This window comes from Pipistrellus kuhlii, unplaced genomic scaffold, assembly GCF_014108245.1.
Source record: "Pipistrellus kuhlii isolate mPipKuh1 unplaced genomic scaffold, mPipKuh1.p scaffold_m20_p_9, whole genome shotgun sequence".
Taxonomy (NCBI): domain Eukaryota; kingdom Metazoa; phylum Chordata; class Mammalia; order Chiroptera; family Vespertilionidae; genus Pipistrellus; species Pipistrellus kuhlii.
The window spans coordinates 59649701-59670565 of record NW_023425595.1 but is presented as its reverse complement, the minus strand read 5'-3'; the positions used below and the strand labels follow the sequence as shown (position 1 = coordinate 59670565).

Sequence of the window (20865 nt, the reverse complement as noted above, 5' to 3'; positions counted from 1 at the left end):
CCCGACAGTTGTGGAGATGAGTTTTCATGTTCAGGGTGCTCCAAACGTTGTGTAACAAAATTAATTACATTTAATTAAATGTATCTACTTTTTACAGCCCCAAACAAATCGAAAATGCCATGTGAAGCTTATGAGATGGCAGTCCTCCAAAGGACTCTGTTGCTGGGTGTATCCGCTCTGAGACGAGGCAATTTCAGAGATCATCTCACCGGGTGAATCTGATGAATGGCCTCCCGGCCTCGGTGAAGCCATCAGGCAAGAACTCAGCCCTTGTCCTGCGTCCCAGGACAAGCACCTACCCTGTCCTCCCTCCTTCCCGCCTCCCAGCTACAGCTTTCTCCCTCAGACAACCATCTTCCTCTTTCTGCCTCTTCATTATACAGTAATGAATTATAAATTTGCTTTTCTCTTTCCTCACTATGTGAGCAGGAGAGGGAACTGTTTGTATTCTTCCAAGTACAGGGCCTGGAAGACAGCTGCTGAATTTATTAACGTTCATGGGATGAATGAATGAATGAATGAATGGATGCTCATTTCTCTCCTTTTCTGTTCTAATCAGGCTCTTCTGTGATGACTCCCAGAGTCTCAGTGGGTTTCTTGCTTCACAGGTCTGGGAGGGGACCGTGGGAGCTGCCCTGTGCTCACACTGAAGCAGTGTCCTCTCCTTGGTCCATGCTGGTCCCAAGGTGGAAGGCGAAAGTGTGAGAGTCGATGGAAATGTCAGTGCACCTTAAAGCCTCTGCTGAATCCGGCACACGTCCCAAGGCCTAAGGTAAGTCACACAGTCAGTTCAGTATCAGCAGCAATGGGAAAAATATGCTTCTCAAAGGGAGGGAGGGGGTTGGAGTGAATATTTGCTAAACGACAGAATAATCTACCATGTGTTGTTAGGAGCGTTCTATTCTGCTGTTTTCAAAATCAGCAAACTAAAATCAGTAGTAGTATATAGTAGTCAAGATCCATTCAGTTTTAGGGACAGAATATAACTGGAAATACAATAGTTTATGCAAAAAAGAAATGTATACCAGGTCTGGGGGCTGCATGTGAACCCCGCAGTGACCCAGGCCGAGGCAGCCGGTGGACAGTGGGGTCAGGACTACCAGGCCCAAGGGCCGTGCATCATGTACAAGCAACAGAGCCATGCTTGCTCGCCTTTCCTTTTGCGAGCAAAACAAAGGAAAAATGTGAAAACAGAAATTAAAGTTTTTAATTAAAAAGTACCGAGCCCTAACATACAGGGAAAGATAAGTAGATGAGTGAAGCCCAGGGGCTCAGAGGACAATGTCGGCATCTCTCCCATCCCCCCTTCACCTGCCCACCTCCGTGCGGGGTCTTACTTTCCCGGTCTCTCCCAGGCGGCTGCATTTGCTGGAGGAAATGGCTGAGGAGGCACTTGCAGAAGGCCTACAAGCTATAATACTACCTGCTAAGAGATGAGGTTCTAGATCATATTTTAGATTCAGGATAATCTATTCTATCTAATAAGGAGGGAATATACTAATTGACTACCCCGCCCTCTAAGATGGTGGCACCCACAGCCAATAAGGAGAAATATACTAATTGACTGTCCCGCCCTCAAAGACCCCAGCCAATAAGGAGGGAATATGCTAATTGACTGCCGCACCCTCAAAGATGGCGGCACCCAGTCCTCTCAGCCCCCAGGGATGCCTGCCTCTGGAGTCCCCCAGTCCTCTCAGCCCCCCAGCTGCCCAGGGCTGGCCCGAGGTGCAGGCAAACCTCCGATGGTGGCTGCCCAGCTGTCCAGGGCCACCAGAGACTCAGGTAACCAGGGCCCGCCAAGGCTTGCACTGCTGGCAGTGGCAGCAGCAGCAGGGGAGTGATGGGGGTAATGCCTTCCCCTGATCGCTGGGTCGCCTCCTGCCCCTGAGGGCTCCTGGACTGCGAGAGGGGACAGGTTGGGCTGAGGGGCCCCCCCTTCCCCCCCTATTTCCAGTGCATGAATTTTCATGCACCAGACCTCCAGGTTTTATAAATGAGAGCTAGCAAATCTGCCAAGTAAAAGTTAATTGATATCATTGAAGAGGTTAATTTAAGAATATGGAAAATTCACTGTTTCAGGAATAAGCCAAATATTTTAATCTTAAGAACCTTCCCTTGAGAATGCATTCATATTACTGGACACGATGAAAACAATAATTTTATAGGAAATATGTTTATTATTAATCATCTCAATTCAAAAATACTCAGTCTTTCCTAGGGCTGGTCCACCATATTCTGTCTCTTTAAAGTATTAAATAATCAAAATTGTGAGCAATTTTATTTAGCAGCACAGACACTTTTGTACGATAAGAAAAGAAATTCCTAGCAATGAAACAAGGTCTCCAGAACTTGCTATTAAAACAAAGAAAGCACTTCTAATGACAAGATGTCACAGGACAAAGCCCAAGAAAACAATCTGCCAGAGCACATGCTGGAAAAGGGGTCAAGACATTTAGGATCCACCCTCGCACGGAGTTAGCTGTGAAAGCGGCTTAGGTACTTCCACTTCTGCCTGGAATGTGTCCTTCGGGCCTGGGACACTCGTTATCTAACTTCCCCAAGCCGGCAGCTTTTCAACTTCTTGTCCACATAACCGTGTCCAGAGGTTTCGAGAAGAAGACAAGCAGGAAGTATTTAGCTTTGATTTTTGAGCAGATGTAACACCAGTTCTTCATCCTCCGCCAAAGACAGGCCCGTATCCAACGGCTCTGAGACTTCCCACTTGGCCTTCTTTCTGTTACGACTTGTGAGTCCCATGTTCTCCACTTCACTGCTGTTCCTTTTCCTCACCCCCTGCTTCTTCTTGGTGTCACTGGTGAGAACAAATCCAATGATTTACTTTGTAAGTACATAATTAAATTCATTGTTATAAAATCAAACACAACGTGACAAAATTACCAATAACAGATAGCTGGTAAAAGGATATTACTCAAGAGGGAAAGACACTGTAACAGCATCAGGATATCTGTGTCATAAGTTAAGTATCGTCCCAGCAGTGGGTGGGAGGGAGGGCCCATCATGCACCAGGCACGTACAGGGGGTCTGCATACACCGGCTCATCCAATCCTTACAATAACTCTAGAAAACTAGATGTATCATCCACAATACGCTGAGAGGTCTACAGTCTGGCTCCCGGATGGCTCCAATCTGTGCTTGTGCTGCCTCATCCTACTTCCTCTATTAAAGTTGGGCCATCCTTAAGGAGCAGTGTGTGGGCTACCAGATATCGGGATACCAGGTGCTAATCCTGTTATCTGCTGCATTAAGCTGTGATATACAGACCGTGACTAAAACAGAACCTGAAATGTTAGATTACAAATTAAGATAGCAAGTGAATTTTCCCATTTAAAATCCGCATCAGTCTTAAGGAAGCATAAACATTACTGCTGTATTCTGTACACACCTGAGGCATAGACTATGAAAATAAAGCTAATTTTTGAAGATAAGAGTCAATCACATGATACATTAAAAATTAAAAAAGCAAAACATCATCAAAGGATTCTAAGATACCATCATCATGTTCCAAGATGACCTAATTATTCCATACAAAATTAACAAAATAAAAACCCAGCAATGGCAGTAGGAACCATTTATTCAAGTGCCTGGCTCTGTACTACATTTTTTACATAGATTAAATTTATCTTTATGAAAACCCTTGGTGTGAAATCCTTACACTCGTTCCACAGAGAAGTTAAATGACTGGACCCACATTATATCCGTGGGATTCACACCCAGATCTGAATGACTCTAAAGTCAACCCAAAGCAACTTGAATTGGTCAACATCTTCAGTCAACATCTGGAGAACAGTAACAGAAAGAATTAGCTGTGGACGCCGAAACCGGTTTGGCTCAATGGATAGAGCATCGGCCTGCGGACTGAAAGGTCCCAGGTTCAATTCTGGTCAAGGGCATGTACATTGGTTGCCGGCACATCCCCAGTAGGGGTTGTGCAAGAGGCAGCTAATCGATGTTTCTCTCTCATTGATGTTTCTAACTCTCTATCCCTCTCTCTTCCTCCCTGTAAAAAATCAATAAAATATATTAAAAAAAAAAAAAAAAGAATTAGCTGTGGAAAGAACATTGTTTTGACATCAACATAATCAGACCTTGTCCAATCAACTAACATTTCTAAACCTCAGTTTCCTTATCTGAAAGATGGGGATTATATAAAGAAGAAGAAAAAAACACATCACAGAAATTACATTGTCGTCCAAGCATATGATGTATTCCAAAAGAGGCAAACTGCTCCAGTGCCAATGGAGCCTATTACTCCATAAGACAGCCTGCTATCAAAGTGAATGTGCCTCGTAAGCATATCCAGTTATTACCAACTTAAAGCAAAACTAAATCATTTCCCATTTACCTCCCAGAAATGCCCAATGCTGACTCAGCAGCCGTACTCTCTCACCACTGGAGGGAAGAAAAGCCCGACCACACTGAGGTTACCCACAAGCAGATGCACTTTACATAGTGCCGGAAAGGTGAAAATGAGCGTCCCTGTGAGGGGAATTCAGTTAGCAGTCCTTCTTAGCAGAAAGGGGCCTAATGAAAAGTCCCTGAGTATGGCCAGTTCTGTGCTGATTCCGCTGGGCCTTGATTTACTTCATATGATACTTCCGGTTTCAACATTTTAATTTTTCCAGGTACTTGTAGTTACCTAGTTACCCAAGACAAGAATGCAGTCTGTCACATGTATGAGAAACAGAAAAAGGAGGGACACTGGAGTGGACACACAAGGGTCAGCCTCCTCCTGGTCCCTCCTCATGCGGGGCTCTTACTCACAGGGTCAGAGACTCTTGTGTGCTCCCACCTGTGCCCTCCGTGAGCATGGTACTTCCTCCCTCCCTCTGGTACTCCCTGATTCAAGACTGACCTTCAATCCCTCATCTTCTACAAAAGGCACCCCACTCCCTATTAAAAGTGATTTCTTTCCTCTGAATTCCTACAGCTCTAATTGTTTACTAGCCATTTTGCACCTAGCCTTGCTACTACCTAATACTAAAGTGATTCTTCCCCTACTGGAAAGCATCTTAACTCTCAATCAGAAAGTAAACTCCTGAGTGAGAATATATATTACTACAACCACCTTTCAAAAGTCATTCACATATGCATGCCCAACAATTCCTCTTCTGGGAATCTATCCCCAGGAAATAATTAAGGATGTGTAGAAAGATTTAGTTACTGGATATTCCAGGCAAAGATATTTGTAAAAAGTTGGAAATCCAAACATCCAATCATAAGGAATTGATCTGTTAAATGTGTTATGAAATTTCAAATGAAACACGATGCAGCTATTAAAAACAATGTTGCAGGAATTTCTTTATTGACACTGAAAACAGTAATAAAACCAATATAGAATGAGAGTCTTTGTTTAAATAAGACAGCATGTATATTTGCATTGAAAAAGATTTGGGAGATTTTTTTTTATGTTCTTTCTGCTGGTATGTGTATCTTTTGTTTTTGTTTTTCTGTAATAAGCTTGTATTGCTCCTTGTATTGCTCTTTGCATTATAAAAAAAATAGACAAACTTGAAGGAAAAAGTAGTTCTGGGCAGCTAGGTATATATCTATTCTTCATAATTCCACAAAGCTCAGAAGCATAAAGATTAAATGTTCTACTTAAGTGTCAACCTAGGTCCCAGGACCCATACAAGTATGGGGAAAGGTAAGGCTTCTTAGCTCAGGACAGATGTGTCATGGGTAATTTTCAGTATTTCAAAACACCTGCAACTATGTGCCACAGACTAAATTCTGGTATTTGTTTTCTTTTGGCCAGAATTTTATTATCTGAGCTTTGTACATATTTGACACTTCAGAAGCTTGAGTGGAATGAAAATTATCTCTTTATTAATAAAACAAAAATGAAAGATAAATCTTTCAAAATATAGGGATCATTAGTGTTGAAAGCAGACGTTCTCTGTGATGATGAAAAGGTTAGAAGTCAGTTTTCTAGATTTGATAACGGTGCTCCACAAACCACATGAAGAAATTTGTGGGAGTTTTGGCTGGTTTTACACACTAGTAGGCTTCTAAAGAAGTTGTTCAATACTCGTTCCATGCCTACTATTCACCAAGAAATAGTTAAAAAGCAGTGTTCTTAAATGCTGGCTCCTAACTCCTTGACATACTAAAAGGAGAATTCTTTGTAAAAATCACCCTGGCTCTTATAAATCTTCATAAACATTTCAGTGACTGCTTCTAGTATCATTTATTACTACAGGCCCAGTGCACGAATTCCTGCACAGGTGGGGTCCCTCAGCCTGGCTGGCAATCGGGGCCAATCGGGACCAGCCAGCCATGGGGAGGGACTGCAGGATGTTGGCCTGCCGCCGGAGGTTGGCTATGGGAGCACACTGTGTTGAGCGTCTGGCCCCTAGTGGTCAGTGCATCATCATAGAGACCAATCAACCAGTCATTCAATCGACAAGTCATAATGGTTGCTTAGGTTTTTATATATATAGATAATTTTTAAGGCTTCTCATGATCTAGCTTAGGCCTGCCTCTATGGTCTATTCTGTTCATTAGGACTACTTGTTATTCCCTAAACATACTTTAGGTTCTCACCTTCTTTTGTCTCCATTTGGAATTCCCTCTTTCTATTTTATAACTATCTAAATCCTCCTTATCCTTCAAAACCCACCAGTTCAAATGTCACCTCATCCTCAATGTCTCCATCCTACATGATTCCACCACTTTATGCACTGTCTGTGCTCTGCCATGGCACTCATTCTGAGTGATACTACAGAAGAGACATCTTCCCTGTGACTACTAAATTCGTAGCTTTTTGAAGCCTGGGGCTGCTTGTTACCTTCATCTATAAAGATAACCTGTATAAAAGTCATTCAATAAATGGCCACACATGTGAATGATAGAAATCATGTCTTGTTGGGATTGTTCTAAGCCCTAAGAACTACTGCCACTGCAATGAAGGAGGCTATGTTTCAACAGATATTTCTAATTCAATTTCCAACACGGCTGTGGAGGAGCACATTGCCATGGTAGCACCCCAGAGCGCTCAGTCCAGTGTGAGAGAACACAGGCTCGTGTTTCCTCACCAATCCTGCTGTTAATAGCACATGTTCCTGGTGTTCTAAACTTTGGCTTTGCATATATTTTTCAAAATTAAATAAATGGTCATGTTATGGCTATATTCAGTACTCATTTAAAAAAAACCAAAAAAACAAAAATGACTTCTACAGAGTTAACACCCAGCAAGGGGATAGTTAAAATGATACCATTACCGCAGCTTTCCTAAGAGATGTAATGGAAAGTCATCTAAATTTTAAGAACCTAAATGTTGGCTACTACCTCTTTGAATGCACCTTCTTAGCTTCCTCTTCCTCTGTCCATTGCTTAAATGTCCATATTTCTAGGCTGCATCCTTGGCCCTCTACTATTCTCATTTTACATATTCACTCCGAGAGTTCTCATGCAGTTCAGCACTTCAAGCAGCTCCCATAATGCTGATGACTTTAAAAACAGCCATCTGTAGCCTAGAGCTTTTTCTTCTTCATTAGGTCAGCGCATTCAACCAGTTCCTAGGTTTATATAATTTGCAAAGTCTCAGCAACGATAGTCTTTGGTGCTTTTATTAAAATTAAGTCTATTGCCCCGGCCAGTGTGGCTATGTTGGTTGAAGTACTGTCCCATGCAAGGGAAGGTCACGGGTTTAATTCCCGGTCAGAGCACATACCCACGTTGCGGGTTCATCCCCTGTTTGGGGTGCGTGTGGGAGGCAACCAACAAATAGAAGGTTTCACACTGATGTTTCTCTCCTTCTTCTTCCCTCTAAAATTAATTAAAATAAGTAAGTCTAATATTATTAGTCTTATCTCTGATGAGAAACCTTAGCTTTGATAGGTTGCAAATGTTAACAAAATTTTGATAATAGGAAAGGCTGGGATGGGGAGGGGAAGAGGCAAAAATTTCATTCAATTTTTACTGTAAAAACTAAAATTGCTAAAAAGTCTATTAATAAAAAGATTTATATAGTTCAAGAATTGATATACCATCAATAAATTATAACTTAAATTATTAAGCACAAAATACATGAGTGTTTTCTCCTCTTATCCCCAAAGACTGACATGCCATTTTAATTCAGAACCTGTATATGTTTCCAGCCTTCAACTGGAGGGGTCAGACCATCTCAACTCCACTCCCTCTTCTCATAAACGTCAGGATGGCATATGCCTTTCCAATGAGTTGCCACCTGCGGACCAGAATAGCAGCTGTTTCCTACCCTTACCACCTTCCATGAAGCCAACGAGCAGCACCGTGGATAGACACATGGTTGAAGGATGATCGGATGAAAAGAGGCTGAGAAATCACCTCTGGCAGGAATATACATAATTGTACAGTCATGATTATACTATAAGGGTAAATACTTAAATTTTAATAAATGTCAAAGGAATTAATGGTTAGTACATTAGTGTGTATCATTCCTTCTTTGCCTAAAAAAAAAGCTTTCAAGAATTCTGCAGGTGTCACCCCAAAGAGGTTTTTACTAAACACCTCATAGAAAATGAGCTCTCCCAACCCCTCTTTATCCTATAGTTACTATTTTCATGGCCCTTTTCACCATCTCTCTCCTACTTTTTGTTTTCTTCTTTAAGGTCTCCCTCAGCAGAGTGTAAGCTTTAAGAGGGCTGGGAGCTGGTCTTCTTCTCTATTGCTCTCTGCCAGGCACACAGCACACCTTTCCATTTACTGAATGCCTCAACAATTCCAATTTGGTGATATAAACTCTGCCCATATGTTGGATACAATATATTATAGGACATTATTTTTACTATATCATTTACCATTTCAACCTAGTCTGGAAGTTATTTTTGCAGACTGTTTTGAGTCGAGGGCCTGTCATGTTACATGCGGGTCAACGAATGATTTTGATGAGGAAGAAAATGGAAAATAGATTTCTGAGAGGACATTAAATTCTATTTTTGTAATATAAATAAATATACTTATTTAAAAACTCCTAACACTGTTTTACTTTTAGTAATCAAACTGATCAGCATAGATTAGTGACCCTATTAGCATCATACTCTGCTTTTTTTTTTTTTTTACCTTATTAGATCTTCATGATAATCCTGCAACATAAGAATTATCTTCATTTGACTGGTGATTAAAACGGGGGGAGGGGGGTGTCAAGAGATTAAATAACTTGTCATTAACCAGTTAACTGCCATGCATCCAAAATGGAAACCATCCCCATATGCCACGGTATTTTGAATTTAATTGTATCTATAGATGCTTATGGCGTACAAAGGGTTAAGTAACTTGTAAAAGGAAGTAAGATTCTTTTTCTTAGAAAACATTCAGGTCTTAAGATTCAGATCTGTTTATCTGACCCCAAAAGCCACAGTTTTCCCACAGGATCAAGTGGCCTGCCTTTGTTCTAACACAGACTTAATTTTCCAAACTCCTACATCTCCCCATATTGTGAAGTTTTTGATAACATAGCATAACTTATTTCCAAATTACATGCAGTAGTGGATGTGGGCAAGGCATTCAGTCTGTTGGTTCATAGAAGCTCATGCAACGCCTATCTTACACCTGCTAGAGCAACTATTTTTGTAAAACAGATGCTCCTGAGATCATTCTGCCAGGAACAGATATGCTTTACATTCCTATGTACTGATACAGAAAGGCAGACGAGGTAGACTGATTCACTGATACTATATTTTTCTAGATAGAGAAAACTACTAGCTTTTATTCCCCTTGATTTTTTAAAATTCTCTCTCCCCTTAGGAAGCTTTAGCCAAGGCTTACAGACATGGAAAGGGAGGAGACAAATGATACACTGCACCAACAAAAACATAATCATTATTGCCTGCTGTGAACAGGAATGGGCTTCCTGATAAAGAGCATATTTAAATAAACAATGCGTGGATTAGCGCCAATAAAAGGGGCCGGAGCATCTGTAACACACTCCCTGGGCTACAGTGCTGCACTGCGGACCTCCTTCAAGCCCTGAGAACGTTCCCAGCGCTGTCTGATAGGACTGTGGTCAAGGCCCAACAGAAGAAAAAGGTGCTGGGGAACTACCGACTTCTTCCCTGGTATATGCAGAGCTTTGCAGAAACACAGCGCCGCAGTGAGCGCTAAACTTCAAAGACATGGAGCAAGCAGTTCCAATATGAAGTTATAAAAAGGCAACCGGAAGTCACGGGAGACTCCAAGCCTGACACTGGAAAGGAGGCTGTGCAGCCGGGTGTCATGATGCCTCGTGTTACAGCTCCAACCTCCGAGCAGCTGCATTTAAGGGTGTGTGTTTTTGTGTTACTCCACAAAAATGGGAGAGTAACATCACTCAGTTGGTTAGAGCATTGTCCTGATACACCAAGATTGTAAGTTTGATCCTGGGTCAAAGCACATAAAACAATCAACCAATGAATGCATAAATAAGTGGAACAACAAATGAATCTCAATCTCTCAATAAATAAATAAATAAATAAATAAATAAATAAATAAATAAATTTTAAAATCAGGGAAATTGTGGAATGTTCTAGCCGCACACCAGCTGAGGACAGGGGTGGAGAACAGTGGATATTTGGCCACACTGAAACCTTTGGGTGTCCTTTTCCAACATGCTGCCATGCTGTGAGTGGAAAGCTACCAAAAGCACAGCACCTGAGTATCTAGTTTGTGTCTTATTTGTATAAAACTATCTCTCTCTTGCATTCATATCAATAAATATAGCTTAGACATTTTCCTAAAGAACTTTAAGCTAATAATAAATGATCTTGAGACCACTAAAAATTCTCAGAAATCTTTATACATGTCTTTTAAGTATTGGCACTCTGGTATTTCAATACGTTATGCCAGAGACTTTCCCCCATCATAAATTTTAATTTCCAAGGCTGTGGCAACAGTCCTAATGAAGATTAATTACTGCAGTACATTCCATAAAATCCGCCCAGCTTTACACTGATGGTGAAGACATACAGAAACGGAACTGAAAATGTATCATTCCTTAACGTCTTTTCCAACACTCGGTACTAAAAACAATTTAGTCAAAGGAAAGATTTATTGGCTCAGAGTTCATTACAAACATAACCATAAGAGCAGAAGATGTCCTCTTAGACCAGAATTCTAATAATCAGAAAAGGCTGAGGGTGGTGAGGACAGAAAAGGCAGAGGACTGCAATCATACTACTGACCCATGTATGTTTCCTTCTAAAAAATGCCCGAGTCATTTGGGATTGGCACAACGTTTTGGTCCCCGATCTTTTTGGTTCACAAACACATTTGAGAACTGGATAAAAGTTCATGCCCCTTTTCTTAGATAAGTGAATGGGCGTGTTTATGTTGCCTATACACCCACCTCATCATTTTGGGAACAATTTTAAGATGTTTGAGATGCCCCCAAAGCTGATCCACAGACTCCAAGTTAAGAATCCCTGCTCTGCAGCAATACAGAAAATATACATAATTACTTCTCTTCTCCCAGATTTATAAAAACGAAACCCATAAACACCCAGCAAGTTGGGTTGCATTACGTTTTGTTGTTGTAGTTATTGGTTTTTTTTTGTTACTAATCTGTGTGTAAACCATTTTGTGTTCCTCAGGAGCACGTTGGTTTTTCTCAACTATTTTCACTGACTTGTTTTCAATATTCAAGATCATCACCTCCCCAAGCATGTCCCCCGTGTTCCAGCTACCTGAAAAGATTAAGTTTAGCACTATTGTCTTACTCTTTATTAGCCCTTCCAATGATTTCATCAAGAGAGAAATTACCCAGTTTTCAACAGAAGTTTTCCTTTAAAAAATTACTTATATGGCAGAAACAAAACCAAAAAACCTAAGCCTGGGTACTACCTAAAATCCTGAAGGGGCGTGGATAGGGGAATTACATGGTCATTAGTCTGAATGCATTCCACATGAAGGAAAGGGAAAGGGTAAGAATGGTCCTCGGAGAGTGTCTTCCTTGAGGGTCTTTCAGTGAAAACAAAGTTGCATGCCCCAGAATCAGGGCAGCAGCCAGAGAATGCCGCAATGCTTATCTCCCTGCTGGATGGCTCATCCTGGCCTCAGCATCCAAGCCATTCATCCATCTTAGCCAGCCTAGCACTTCTGAAACATAACAAACTCATAGCTGTCACTGAGTGACAGTTATTCAATGGGTCCCTAAATGACAGAGGAATAGAGAGTGCAGAGCAATAACATTGGAAGGGCTAATAAAGAGTAAGACTAAAATCAAGTAAAATCAAGCTGCAAGCTTTCAAAACCCCAATTTCACAAAATACAACTCCCCCTTCCCAACCCTCACCCTGGGAAATAACACCTTCCTTCTTCAACGGGTAGCAACCTTTCCCCTAAAAGAGCCAAGCATATAATACTCCATCCCAGCAATCTTCCTTGGAAGTTTCTCCATTCATGCTACATATCGCACAGGATATTTTTGTTTTGCTTTTAGGGCATTAGCATAAGGGAAAAGACTAAAGGAATACAATTTAAAGAAAGTCAAGTGAATTAATCCCCCCTTTTACCTACAATTCATACTAAGTTCTGATAAAAGCTCTATGAAATTTGATAATTCGTGGAACTCTGTATTTTACCAATAAAGAGAATGATCGAGATTTTCTCTTGGAAGCTGCCAGGCATATTGGAATCAGGGATAAATCTCCTGAAGTTAAAAAGAATAGAAGGAAAGAATGGCAGGCACACAATAAAGTCAATATAGCATTAAGCTGAGCTGACTTCTTTCAATGCATCTAAGCCATTCGTCCATCTTAGCGATCTGCCCCCTCAAACTAAATTCATCAACAAACAGGATTCAAGTCAGGGGAAACTATAGTCAGTAAGTATTTTTCTTTTAACAGTACCAAGACTCTAAAAAGAACATTTAAAAAAAAAATCACCCCCATCTGGATTCCCATCAATATTTGGCACCAATAATCCCACTACAATTTATATAAAATATTTAATGTAACATAACAGCTCCCAAAATAGTTAAGAAGGAAATGAAAATGCTTTCTAGGAATTTCCTTCCCCAGAAATTCATTTCTTTTCCAGCAAAAAGCCTTCCATGTATTACAAATTTGCTGTAAAATCTTGGAAGAACAGTTACTGGGCCTAAGTTTACATTAACATTAGGTGAAACCACAGAGAGCAAAGTGGTTCATCTCCTTTATGTAAGAGATACCTTTCAAAGATAGGCAAGTTCACCCCGAAACAGAAAAGTATATGGAACAGATTTTAAAAACAAAAACCTCAGAATGAAAAAAACAGACAAAAATCCTTGACCAGTCTTTTGGCTCAGAGCTGGCTCAGACAGACTAGGCAAAAAGTACAGCTGAATGTATTAAGAGGTGAAACATTTACTCTGAACCGGAAAAGGTATCAATCCATACAGAATTTATCATGGCTAAATGATGCCAATAGTATCAGTACAAATTATAGATGTAATTGATTGGTCTTATGCCACCTACTAAATACCCCACAATGTAACAGTTCTTTATAAAGCTACCTGGCTGCCTTAGCCAAAGACTGTGGTCTGTGAAGAAAAGATTGATGTAAGTCAGTAAGCATCTAACCACAACCTTTTTCTTTTTTCCTTTTTCTTGTTAGAAAAAAGGTTAAGATTAAAAACATTAAAAACTTAATTTGACTGGATAATGAATATCTGAATCATCCAGCTGCTTCTTTTTCATCAAATTCAATACTTTGCAAATTTTCACATCATTAGCAATTCACATGAAGATGGCCATAAACCAAGCATGATGAATGCTACTAGATATACAAAAATCAATCTCATATTCCATGCTCAGAACCAAACTTCTCAGCGTGCAAGGCACAGCTAAAAGGAACAATTTTATTGAAAAAGGACTTTAATTGAAATATGGTTGGATACGCTTGCTTCAAATTCTAGAAGGGTAAGTCCTAAACTTACTTCAGGCTTAGTTTTGACGTCACCCCCCTTTAGGAAGCTCTTCTGGATTCCCATCAAGCCCAGGTTAGGCCCACACTTGCCTGATCTCCAAGTCCACTCCCTACCTCCCACCTCCCCACTGCCTCCTTCAGGGCACAAATCACAGCATGGATCCATCACATTGTTTTGTAATTCCATACTTAGCTACCTGTAACCTCCACTGACATAAAAATTATGAAAGCAGGAAATGTATTTTTCTAGCTTATTGTTTTGTGTGTGTGTGTGTGTTGTTGTTGCTTTTTTAAATGTTTTTATTGATTTTAGAGAAAGAGGAAGGGAGAGAGGGGTAGAAACATGAATGAGAGAGAAACATCAATAGGCTGCCTTCTGCCCACCCTCTACTGGTGATCAAGCCCACAACTCTGCAGATGCCCTGACTGGGAATCAAACAAACGACCTTTTGGTACATGGGACAATGCTCAACCAACTGAGCCAAACCGACCGGGCCCTTGCTTAATGTTTTATTCTCTGGACCTGCACTCACTATGCCTGGCACATGACAGCTATTAAAAAAATTTTTAGTTGAAAGAATGGATGGAGGAAATATTACAACAAGCTAGTGACTAACAGATCAAGTGGGTATTTTTAACTCTTAAGTAGAATGTGATTTAAATTACGTTGAAGGTTCTTACTCCAGTTCTTGGCATCACATGTAGAAAGTTGCCTAAATATTTTATTGTGAAAGCAGTATAACTACATTGTATGAATTACTGGGAAGACAGAGAAATGAAAAATCATTTGTGAGCAAAAAGACTTTGCTTATTTGAGGTCATTTTTCCTAAAAAGGTATAAAAGTCTACATGAAAACTCACTGGAGATAAGAATACATAATTCTGTGTAGTTCCTAGCAGACTAGTGAATTCTGTGATGTCATAAAGTCAACTGCAACAAAGAGCTAGGTTTCCTACCAAACTTTTCTGTCTCCATTTTAGTAACAATAACAACAAATCCTAACATCCTGTATTAATCCTACCTATGCTCATTCCCCAGTTCCGAGGGAGGAACCAACGTGAAAGCCAGAGTAAAGCCCATCCTGGACCAATCTGTAACAAGGATGAAGACAGGAAAAGAAGTAAGAGAGCACCAAAACTCTATATTGTTTTGCAAAATAGCACACACCAAAGCTTAGAGCCTCCGACTGGGTCGGCCATCTGCTGTTGACAAGCCAGCTGACACCCCTCTGTACCCATATTTCACAATTTTATATCTGGTAATAAATAGAGCTATTAATGATGACATTCTTAAAATTCCTTAAAAGGAACTCAAGGTGACATTATTTCCATTGTCCCTGGAACCATATTGAAAGCAAGTCTCTTTCTGTCATGCTAACTCATAGGACATGAATCTTGCATGTCAGAATCCCTTTAGAATCTCAGTGGTAGAGATGACAATTCCGATCTCTGTGCAGAGGGTGGAGGGTGGTTTAAATCGACTGTGGCTGTGCATTGAGTTGAGGAGGAAAGAGGTATAAAATCCTATCAGACCTCCCTGAAGAGAAGTTACTGACTCTAGATTCAGCCATTCTCTTTTTTTGTGTGTGTTTTTTTTTCCAGCCATTCTCCATTAAGGCTCTCTTTTGCCTATTTCCTACTAAGTGCCTTTCCATGTAGAGAGACAAAAGTGTTACCCGTATTGAATATTTATGAATGTCACAAAAGTGAAGAGGAAAAAATACACAAATAAAACTTCCAAAGAAACTAGCTATGCTATTACCTTGATAATGCCATTTTCCACTTGGTGTATTTAGTCCTTTAAGAGTACATTCATTTCTGAAAATGCAAAGTTAATACTCAGAGAATAACCTACAGGGCGAAAGAAGATGACCAAGAGCTAGATAGAACACTCGCTGTTCCTAAAACTACTGAGTGGAGGTTAGAAACAATGTAGCAAATAAAACCTGTGAGCACACCTTGAGGAGACTAATTCTATATATCTATAAATATGTTATATATTTATATAAAATATATAAATTACATAAAAATATATAAATTATATATATTTAATTATAACGTATATAATTATATTTAATTATATATAATTATTCATTATCATTGAAGTGATTTTAAGAGAAGAGGCAAAAGGTGAAAAATGGAATTTAGGCTATAAATACAAATTTCACATTTTATCCTAAAATCCTGCCTTCTAGCCCAGGAATGGCAAACAGGTTTTATCTTGTGTTCCAATCCCAACTGATTAATAGAGGCTGCACTGAGAAGGATTGCTTGGACCCAAGTGGAAAATAATGGATGAAGAATGGGGAAATTAAATACCAAAAATATGTATCTGCCATTCTGGGTCTAGTCCAGTGGTTCTCAACTGTGGGCGTTTGCTCCCCAAGGGGTATCTGCAATGTCTGAAGATATTTCTGGTTGTCCCGACTGGGGCGGTGCTCATGGTAGAGGCCAGAGATGATACTAAACAGTTGACAATCATTCCCAAGCACTCCCCCCCACCCCCCAAAGAGTTATCTGGGCAGAATGTCAGTAATATTAGTGCTGGGGAACCATGTTCTAGTCTAATCTATCCTATAGCCCATGGATCGGGTTTTCAGCCAAATGATAACCGGCTTGTCTTCAGGAAGTTTCCGGAGCTACCTCTCCTAATGCTAGAGCAATTCCACGTGAGTGACTGGAGTATTAGAACTAGGGAATCTGTTTGACCTGGGCAGTTCACACTGTCCCTCTCTTGTACTGTGATCACAGACAAATCACTATTTTATTTGAATAGAATAAGAAGGAGTTTGACTGGACAATCACTGTTGGTAGGCAAAAGACACACTGCTAAAGAAGCCCTTTAACTGGCTCAAGGAATAAAGCCCTTGCTGATATTCTCTTCTACAAAAGAATTTTTCTTCAGCTTATGGTAAGTTTACCAATTCCTTTCAATTTCTACAAATGCAGAATCACTACTAGCTGTGCCTGAATTAAAACTATTTTAATTTTCATGTTATGCTTAAATATTTTGTCTGAATACTTATCTTTTTTGTAAAACTTTTTTTCATGTTTATTTGTTTATTTAGAGAGAGGAGGAGGGGAGAAAGGGGGAAGACAATCAATTGCCTCTGGCTGATGCCCCAACCAGGGACTGAACCTGCAACCTTGGGACCTGACTGGGAAGTGAACCCATCACCTTTTGGTGTATGGGATGATGCTGGAAACAACTAAGCCACACCAGGCAGGGCTGAACCTTTATCGTTAAGTCAGAATACTTTGGCATTTCAAGGTACTTCTATCTCCAAATTTATCACCATTATAACATCTGAACTTGGCTTCTTCCAATTTTCCACCCATCTATTCTGTCATCTCCTGTATCATTTAAGCTATTAGGACCAACTGCATAGCTGTTTATTACTATATATAATTTTTTTTTACTCTATATTTTTTTTATCAATCAATTCAAATATTTCAGGGTCTTCTTTGTGCCTATGACATTAATGTTAGGAATAGCAGTACAGACTGCAGGACCTGGAGGTGTTGGTACAAAAAAAAAAAAAGACAGAGTTTCTAGCTACAAAGCATTTACAAGCTAATTAAGAGGCTAACACACATAAAGCTATTAAACAACCAATCATATTAAGTAGGTGGTAGCAAGGAAATGCCAATCTGAGAGTAAGAAATACCAGAGAATGAAATGAAATGTCTGCTATACACAGATTAAGGATGACCCAGAAACTATCATATAAAATGTTAGGAAAAATTCCTTACGAATTAGATACAGAAGGGATACTTAAAAGGTTGGTTCTCTGTGTTAGACAGATGTGCCCAGTATGCCTGCATGACAAACTGGAAGAAGTGATTGATGTTCCCTCCAGAGAGTAAACATACGCAGACACATTTGGAAGTTAATGATATAAAGCCATATGTGTAAGTTAGATTACATCTATCAGAATGGAGATCCCTTAGATCACTCTCCCAGAGAGACATTTATGTAAGCATAAAGGAGCAGCAAACTTAACCATAGTGTAGTTCAGGTTTCAACATGTGCACTGAGGAACTTTCTGAGCAAAGTATGTATGTTTACTCTTAAAAGTTAATTTCTAAAGATTAGGAATATGACCTTGAGCTAAATTATTTAAGCCCATGTCATATATTTATAAATTTTTCTAAATCTTAATTAAATTACTTTCATCTATGGTGCCTCCTGTGGTAGTAAAACTAATACTCCCTTGTCAGCAAATATACTAGAACACTATTATAGCCACTACCTAAGTGTCCAAAAGCAAATGCCTTGAGTTTCTAGCATTACTTGGTAAGACTGCATTTTGGACAACGTTTTCACTATTACAGAATAATTTAAATGAGCACAAAATTAAAATAAAGAGTAACTGAAGTTATCTCCCTACAGCATTTTCTTCTCAAGAGATAATATTTTTTTAAATATATTTTTATTGATTTTTTACAGAGAGGAGAGGAGAGAGATAGAAAGCTAGAAACGTCGATGAGAGAGAAACATCGACCAGCCGCCTCCTGCACACCCCCTACCAGGGATGCGCCCACAACCAATGTACATTCCCTTGACCGGAATTGAACCTGGGACTTTTTAGTCCGCAGATCAACGCTCTACCGCTGTGCCAAACAGACTTCAGCGAGAGATAATCTTTTTTAAGACCGTTTCTTAATGTTGTTCTTACTTAAAACCAGATTATAGCTCTCTGTAGCCTATTTCTCCAACTCTACCTGGGCTAGCATTTAGGGATACATACCATCAAGCTTTCTCTTCCCTTCAATCACATTACCTTAATCTGTCACTAGAATCTATCTTGTGCCTAAATAGACACATTGGTTTAGAATGCCATGAGTTCAATGTCCTCAACTTTTAAATCAATAGACTCTCAATGTAATCTAATACATAGTATTCTGAAAACAAATGCTGAACAAGCCACATTTTCACATTTCATCTATTTTGGACAGGTAGCAAATAAGTCCACATTACAAATGAACAGACTTTTAAAATGAGCGAATTTGTCAACGGCTATTTATGTATAAGCTTTCCATTATATTATGCATGTTACTTAATTTTATACCACAGAATGTGAAAGTATAATGGCTCTCTTTTTAAAACTCAGAAACAATTTTTAACAACATTTTCAAGAGTTCTTTGACAGTGAATCAAAATAAAATCCTGCTACTGTTTGCAATAAATATACCCTAGAGCCATGATTGGCAAACTGCAGCTCGCAAACCACATGCGGCTCTTTGGCCCCTTGAGTGTGGCTCTTCCACAAAATACTATAGCCTGGGTGAGTCTATTTTGAAGAAGTGGCGTTAGAAGAAGTTCAAATTAAAAAAATTTGACTCTCAAAAGAAATTTCAATTGTTGTACTGTTGATATTTGGCTCTGTTGACTGAATTTGCCGACCACTGCCCTAGTGCATCAAATAATTAAGCATAATGAATTTCCAAAGAAAGAGACAAGAGGGGGAAAAATAATTGAGAAAGAAAAAGAAAATGCAACTTTTATAACACCCTTACATTTGTTGACAGGGATTACAGAAAGAGTAAGAGAGCCCTTACAATGATGCGAAGAGCATGTGACATTTGTTCCTACATATTTTGCATTAAACAGAGAAGACTCATATACTGAATGCCACCAACGGGAGAAACATACCTAATATTATTTTCCATTTCTTCACTATCTGATTCTTCAGAGCTTCTGTACTTATCTGGATCTGGAAGTGTGCTTGGGTCAAATCCATCATCATCATCATCACTCCAATCCAGAAAAGCTTCTTCTTCATCTTTGGCCTAAGAGAACACAAGGGAAATTGTGGTGTAAGAAAACAGCTAATAAATACTCAGGTCTTATTTCTAGACACAACTAAATACTCCTCTAACTGCGATTCTCAAATTAGAAGCCTTCTATTTTGGTGAAAACCTCTATATGATTTTCAGAACCATAATGATTTGCAAAGAGAAAGAAAATAAGTCATTTCAAAAATACAGTCTTGAAAGTAAATCATTAAGTCTCTCAAATGTAATATGGGAGAAAACAGTCAGTTCTGTTATTTCCATATAACACAAATATCAAAAAACCCTATATAATAAAAGGGTAATATGCAAATCGACCAAACAGCAGAACAACTGGTCACTATGATGCACATTGACCACCAGGGGGCAGACGCTCAATGCAGGAGCTGCCTCCTGGTGGTCAGTGCACTCCCACAGAAGCCTTGACTGAGCTCACGGCTGGTAAGCACGGTGGTGGTGGGAACCTCTCCCATCTCTGAAGCAGTTCTGAGGATGTCCAACTGCTTAGACCTGCAGGACATCCCTTGAGGGCTCCCAGACTGCAAGAGGCTTCAGGCTGGGCTGAGGGATCCCCACAAATGCACAAATGTCATGCACCAGGTCTCTAGTAAAGTATAAAATGAAGTTGTCAGTGCTCCCGTCCACACATGTGTAAATGTTAAAACTACTCAAATTATTAGGTGAAGGTATAAAAGGCCAGGAGTAAAAGTACCGACATCCCTTTTGCCTGATGATTTGATCACTTTATAACCACGATAATCTAAGTTTTAAAATAATCAGATGAGTAAAAATTAATTAACAGTACGGTTCTTCTAAATTCAAGTGTAAGTATAAAGTCAATAAGAACAATGGGAGGGGAACTATGGGGGGGAGGAGAAACAATTGTAATAATCTGAACAATAAATATTTATTTTAAAAAAAGAACAATGGGAAAAGGAAAGAGATAAGAAAAGCACCAATATGGATGAACTTGGGAACTATCCACTTTCGTAAAAGTAGGTAGGTAGGTGGGCCATTTTTGCTTTTGCTTAATGGTAGTTTATTTTTTTCAAAGAATAAAGGACACAATGTCAAAATAAACTTACTACACATTTATATAATAAACATCTGTTATAACCAATTTATTTCTGGCATACTAGTTTTGTCACCTAGTAGATAAGACATACAACTGAGCATTTCCACATGCAT

The 20865-nt window shown here is 39.5% G+C and overlaps 1 protein-coding gene across 2 annotated transcripts in view; it reads right to left on the bottom strand.

Moving 5' to 3' along the window:
• Nucleotides 1-2157: 2157 nt before the first annotated feature.
• DDX10 (DEAD-box helicase 10) overlaps nt 2158-20865 on the bottom strand; it is a 202553-nt gene continuing 183845 nt past the window's right edge. The window contains exons 17-19 of one of the 2 annotated variants that reach the window (XM_036426967.2): nt 19538-19674; nt 8240-8330; nt 2786-2812 (exon numbers count right to left, since the gene is read on the bottom strand). In XM_036426967.2, coding sequence (XP_036282860.1) covers nt 2810-2812; nt 8240-8330; nt 19538-19674 — 231 coding nt within the window. In that variant the 3' untranslated portion in view covers nt 2786-2809. Of the gene's footprint in view, nt 2813-8239; nt 8331-19537; nt 19675-20865 lie in introns of both variants that reach the window. The other variant, XM_036426966.2, reaches the window with a different exon arrangement.